At 40.2% G+C, this 6,252-nt stretch overlaps 1 protein-coding gene across 2 annotated transcripts in view; it reads right to left on the bottom strand.

Moving 5' to 3' along the window:
• The window catches only part of LOC102300277 (leucyl/cystinyl aminopeptidase), an 18,516-nt gene extending 13,334 nt beyond the window's left edge, over window positions 1-5,182 (bottom strand). Inside the window, exons 1-6 of one of the 2 annotated variants that reach the window (XM_005947180.3) lie at window positions 4,714-5,182; window positions 2,626-2,720; window positions 1,949-2,151; window positions 1,106-1,217; window positions 733-990; window positions 453-643 (exon numbers count right to left, since the gene is read on the bottom strand). In XM_005947180.3, the coding sequence (XP_005947242.1) occupies window positions 453-643; window positions 733-990; window positions 1,106-1,217; window positions 1,949-2,151; window positions 2,626-2,720; window positions 4,714-4,741 (887 nt within the window). In that variant the 5' untranslated portion in view covers window positions 4,742-5,182. The other variant, XM_042213828.1, reaches the window with a different exon arrangement.
• Between the last annotated feature and the right edge of the window lie 1,070 nt (window positions 5,183-6,252).

The raw sequence follows: 6,252 nt of genomic DNA, 5'->3' as shown, positions 1-6,252 counted from the left end.
GTGGGGGAACTTGCACAATCGGTGGCTGACTAAATACTTTTTTGCCCCACTGTATGACTCAGACCATTGCAGCACAGTTCCTCTAATACAAACAGTATGTTCTAATATCTGTAGTAAAATCTTGTGGTCAGTGGTAGCAAACACTGTACTGAGGTCTAACAGGACAAATGCAGATATGAGTTCATTGGTTCATTGCCAAAGGCCATTAGAAGATTCATAACCTTCACTAATACTGTTTCAGTGCTATGATGCACTCTCAATCTTGACTGATTAACTAGTCTAGTTAACTAGTCTTTCAAGATTCTTTGAACTAAAAGGAAGATTAAAACAGTCTATAATTAGTTACAACAGCTGGAACAAATAAGAACTTTTTAAGTAATGCCTTAATTACCACCACCTTAAAAGCTTGTGGTAAGTAGCCTGCTAATAAACAGCCAATGAGCAAGGGGTACCTTTTGTTTCCATCCTTATCAGTGTAGAAGCTCTTGTAGAAACCGTCATATGCGTTTGAGAAGTTGGCAGAATATTCCATTGTCAAAACACAGTACTGGCCTGCTTTCAGCTCCTCTGAGAAATTAACAGCTAACTGCTGTCTGGGTTTGTATTCCAGTACAGTCACATCACTGGCCTGCCCATCACCCAACTGGAAGAGAGAAAGTGTTAGTCACATACTAGCAGACAAAAAAAAAAAAAAGTAAATTTATTCATCAGAACACAAAAAATTCTCTTCACTTTGAAGGTTGCTTTGGTAATGTTGAAATTAGCACCATGGAATACAATGCGGTTTGTGCTGTGAAGTATAGACATGCTGATAACAGTTCTGCCCGTGAAGGTCATTTTGTCGAGGTCGGGGTTCAGGGTGAGGTCATAGCTGAGAGGTTTTATGCTTTGAGGGAGTCGGAGCTGTGCCCATGGAAACAATTCACCATTTGTGGAGATGGGGTAGACTGGCTCAATGGGATTGGTCTTGTTTGGTTTAGGACAACCTGCCTGCAAAGGATAGAGAGTTGGAGTGAGCAATGAATCTGTGACTGAGCATGGAGAAAAAGAAAATGTTTTTGCTCTGAAATTGATATTCTTGAAGACTAATTAATATTTTCCTTACTTTAGTAAAGGTGCAGCCAGGTAGGAAGTAGAATACCATGGTCACTGAGGCCACTATCACGAGGAATAACACACATACAACTATAGTACGTGATGAGGGTCGTGAACATGACCTGAAATCAAAACGAGATTAACATTACTTACACTAACTCATTTTAAATATGAAGAGGATCTCTCTGCTAACTCGATTGTCAAGTTTTGGTTCATGCGAGCTTTCATAACCGGCATTTAGACAGCGAGTATAAAAATGATCATCTTTCAGTATGAGACAGTTTGCCGGTGAAAGTTGAAGCCTTCACATGCGAAAGTTTTTTATTATGTGGCAGGATGTGGTATCTGCATACAGCTTTTTTTTAACATTTACCTTATGTAGTCAATAACAGTACTTTAAGGTTAACCTGCACAATTATTTTAACTATGACTTTGCTATATTTAATGGTTACTTTTTTGATCCGGAAGCACAACTCAAACTTAGACCATCTTAGCCTGTGTTGTCATTGCTGTCATTGCATTCTTGGCACAATGACATAATATAGTTTTAAAACAAAATTGGAATTGTAGCCACAAGTTTTCTGACAGGACTCCTAACAGCATGTCTCTTCATAAATATATATTTGTTTTTCAACAGTACTAACAACTCTGCTGGGCAAACAGGGACTACCAATGTTGTTGTACATGCTGTACTTTTATCTTCCGACTCACTAAGTCAAAATTTGTTTTCCAAAAATACTCAGATCATATAATAATACTAAAGTATTTATGAAGCCCTATATGCCACAGAGAAAAAAATAATTTTTTAAGTAAACTTGCTGCACATTATCCCATATGATGAACCCTACTTTACCTTGGTGGTGCCTGTCTGGTGTAAGGAGAAGAGTTGGATCTGTGAGCAGAGCTTCGGTTCATAAAAGACATGCCCAACAAACGTGCTGAAGACTCGCAGTCCTCCTCATCGTCATCCATGTCGTTTTCCCCCAGGCCTCGCACAAGTAACCGTGAACTACGGGGTTCATATGTCACTTCATCTGGATCAAGAGCAGGAAACGTCTGGAGAGAGCATATCCAGTAGGTTCTATTATCCTCTGGTTAAATCATGCAGATTCCTATTCATTGTATAGACTTTCCATGTAAGTTAGTTAGCACGAGGTAAAATGTCATATGTAGAGGGGGTGACGAGACTGAGTGCAGAGGAATGAATGATAAAAACAATAATCAGGTAAGAGAAGGGTCCAGATAACAGGTAATGAAAGAAGATGTGTTTTAATAATGATTGTAGCTGTCCTTTCTGCAGCTGCAAAAGGATCGAGGAGCTTTAAGAGAGGATTTGGTGACTATTAGAGCATGAGAAAGTGTAAAGACTTTATCTATAAGGCTGTATGATGCAGCATCACTGCGGTGACTGAAAACTAAAACTGCATATGAAGTATTACCATGATGAAGAGATAGCATTGTCAGACAGAAGCAGCTTGCAACTATTTGCCCCAATTCGCTCACATTATCAACCCTGACATACTGGCATACCGGAAAGGCTGTGGAGTCTTTGGCTAAATCCACAACATCGGGCTCTTCTTCAAACATGCTGTTCTCAATCATGTTCCTCGGCAGGCTGGCACGCTCTGTAGCACAAAGAGGAAGAGAAATCAGACAGATGCTGCTAAAAAAAAAAAGGGAAATGATTGAAAGGAGAGAGATGTAACAGAATTAAGATGTAGAATTACAGAGTAGCAGAAGAGACTATCTGGCACAAAGAGCAATGTTGTCACTGAATGCGCTTTCAACACAAAGCCACGTTTCATAAAGTGCTCCCAGAGTTTTTGCAATTTCCCGTTAGAACACCTTCTTCAGTATTTCCTGCTTCTTTTATCTACACAGAACAGGTTTATCAGGTTGTTGAAAGACTAAACTGCAGACATTACAAACCTGGAATAACTTCTTCTTCACGGGGAAAAGAAGTGAAAAAAGTCCCCAAATAGGAAAACGCTAAAGCAAAGACTACTCATCACTAGACCATGTCACATGCAGTTTTTAAAGGCGTGCATTTCCTCAAACTAACCTGCATATGCAGCTTTATGACAAGAGAAGGCCTTGTTTTACAAACTTTAAGTCACTGCCTGGAAGCCAGACTCTCCCCACAGTAATTCCTGACACAATCAGAGGCATGTTCAACTTCCTAATTCAATAACTAAAGTATTAAAATGCTGAACTGTGCAACTCTGCAGTTTCAGCCCCACAGTCCATTCATGGTTTTACAGCCTAAACAGTTTTCACTTTCCATTTCATGGCTGTAAGTGGAAAGCACAGAAAGACACTGAACACCTAAAGTGTTCACTCAAAAACAACTACAGCAAACAAAGATGAGCTTTAACTCCCAAAGAAAGTCAGCAGACCAGAAATGTCAGAGGTGAATTATTTTGCTCCTTGTGTGCTCAGTACAGTGTTTCTGATATGACAGCGTGGGTCGACACAGTCTCTCTGTCTGGACCACACTGCTGCATGATGAATATCTATAAATAGGTTAGGAGCTAAGCAATGGGCAAAGTGGAAGGTCTACAAGGGTTTATAAGAATAGCAGTGACTAAACACGTTAAACAGATATTTCATATGAGCAAAATGACATTCTCAGAAGAGAGAAGTGGTTATGGTGATGGTTATGATTAAGCAGGATAAATGTAAAACACCCACAGGTCTGTGTGTAAATACACTAAAGCAGTCTATCGGCAAACTGGGGTTTTCCTGTTTATGCAAAACAAGTACAAACCCAACAGCAGACTCACAGAACTACAACTAAATATGTGCCTGTGTTTGGCAGGTGTGTCCCCAAGTAATAAAACACAGAAAACACACTGAAAAATGGCTCACTGTTTAAAGTTTATAGGAAGGGAGAATATGTAAACGTTTTAACATCATTATCTGATGAAAATGTGATTGCGAAATACAAGTTTGGTCTCAGAAAATCACCAAGTCACAATCAAACCTCCTTACATGCACGCAAAGATACACAAAAACAGGAAGTCAAACTACAGTGATTTTGCTGCTGCTGCTACTTTCCTCTGAGCTGTTATAGTGTGTACACAGCCCTCTCTTTTGTTTGCTCTAATAAAACAATACACGTCCTGGGACCATAACAGAGGTTATAAACAACATGAGCGGCTGGGAGCGTGACTTATCGGCGCTCCACGTCAGGAGAAAACACAGCAGCTATCAAACCAAGCACACTTAAATCGAGCGAACAGTGATGCTGTTACAGATAACTTGAAACGTAACAGGGTGCTGTGTTAACACAACTTCTGTTGTGTTTCACTATCTTTATTTCAGTTAAAATATTTAAGCAGCCCACTGATTGATGCTTATGGGGAAATGAAACTCGTATGCAAATGTAAGTGTCGTGTCACGGTAGGACTATCAACAATCAACAAGATCGATTCTGAGAGTCAAATTAAGGAAATTACGCAGCAAAGACAAAGCTGCTTTAATACAGTTTTTAAAAAGTCAATCGCAGCATGTGTCCTCGGGTGAATGTCACTCCCAGCCAAATGTCCCGACAGTTATTAGCTGGCCTGCTGCTGTTAGCTTGCTCTTTTACTGTACCTTCTGCCCGTGTCTACTTACCTGAACTGTTACTGTCAAACAAATCCATGGTAAGATATCTCAAAAGATCTTGTCCCGTCCAAAACAAAAAAATTGGGAAACCTCTGCACTCTCAAAGACGCTAGGCAGCCGAGATGATTTTATCGCTGGCAACAACCCACCGCAGGCTCCCTGACACTACACTAGCGGTAGCTAACTACGTAGTAGCTAGCCTGAAACTAGCCAACTTCTGACAATTGTAACCGACTGAAATACATTCAGTTAGCTAACGTTAGCCGCTTTCCATAACTTTATCGCCCATAGCTGTTTATTCAAGTTAAAAAGCGAGTAAGGGGCGGTTGTCGTTAACTAATACACCTTGAGCTAAAAACACATGAACTACTCTTGCTCGCTAAAACGCTCGGCAAACAACAAACACACGAGCAAATGACACTTTTCCTCCTCTCCGATCAGTTGTTGACGACCTCCCGTCAAATTACAATACTCACATCTGATTGGATGTTCCCACCGGGAGGCGGGGCCACGTGCACGACGGATGCATGCGCCCCTACCAAAAAAGGTTTTTTGGTTCTCCTGAGAGGACGACGTTCGTGTATATGGTAAATACAGCGTTTTTATATTCTATTTTGGATGTGTATGCATGTTTGTGTAAAGTGGGGGAAATAATTATTCCATTCCCTGTTGACTTCCAAAGAGATGACCAGTGCCTAGATTTTATGATAGTTTCATTTTAATCGCGAGAGACATAATATCAAACTATAATCAAGAAAAACAGATAAAAGTTATAGGTTGATTTTCATGTCATTGAGGGGACTATTTGATCCCAAGCAAAACAAACCCTTCTTGACAAGCACAGCAGTAAGATGTTTTTTGGAGTTGGTCAGCAGGTTTGTTCCCTCTTCTTTAGGGTTCTTGGTTGCTGTTTTTCAGCTCCCTCCACAGATTTTCTGTAGGACTGAGGTCTAGAGACTGTCTAGGCAACAGCATGATCATAATTTGCTTCTTCTTTAGCCACTCCTTTGTGGACTTGGTGGTATGTTTTGTTTTGGTTTTATCATCCACGACCCATCTTTAGTATTCCGGCTTAGGGAAGGAGGTTTTCATCCAGATTTTACAGTGCCGTCCATCAACCCTTCATTGTAGTTAAGTTGTCCTGTACCCTTAGCAGAAATGACCCCAAATCTTCTCTGGATCATTTAGATGTTCACTGGCAAACTTAAGACGGCCTGTACTGTGCCCTCTTGAGCAGGGAGACCTTGCAGGCACTGCAAGATTTCAGTCCATTACAGTGTAGTGTGTTACAGAAAGTGTTCTCTGTGACTGTGGTCCCAACTGCCTTCAGATCATTAACAAGTTCCACGTTTTGGACTATGTGTGTTTTTTTGTTGTTTTAGTATAATAACAACAAATAAAGATTTATGATGGGACAGAACTTAAATAGGAAGTTACAATGATGATTATACTAAACAGTGGCGATGTGGTGGGAATAATAAGCTTATACTTCTTCCTACTCCTTTATTCTCTCCCTTGTTTTTGTTGTCATGCTATTTAAATTGTTTT

This window comes from Haplochromis burtoni, unplaced genomic scaffold, assembly GCF_018398535.1.
Source record: "Haplochromis burtoni strain Fernald_Lab_line unplaced genomic scaffold, NCSU_Asbu1 Contig_485, whole genome shotgun sequence".
NCBI classification, from domain to species: domain Eukaryota; kingdom Metazoa; phylum Chordata; class Actinopteri; order Cichliformes; family Cichlidae; genus Haplochromis; species Haplochromis burtoni.
This window is presented reverse-complemented; position numbering and strand designations above follow the sequence as displayed.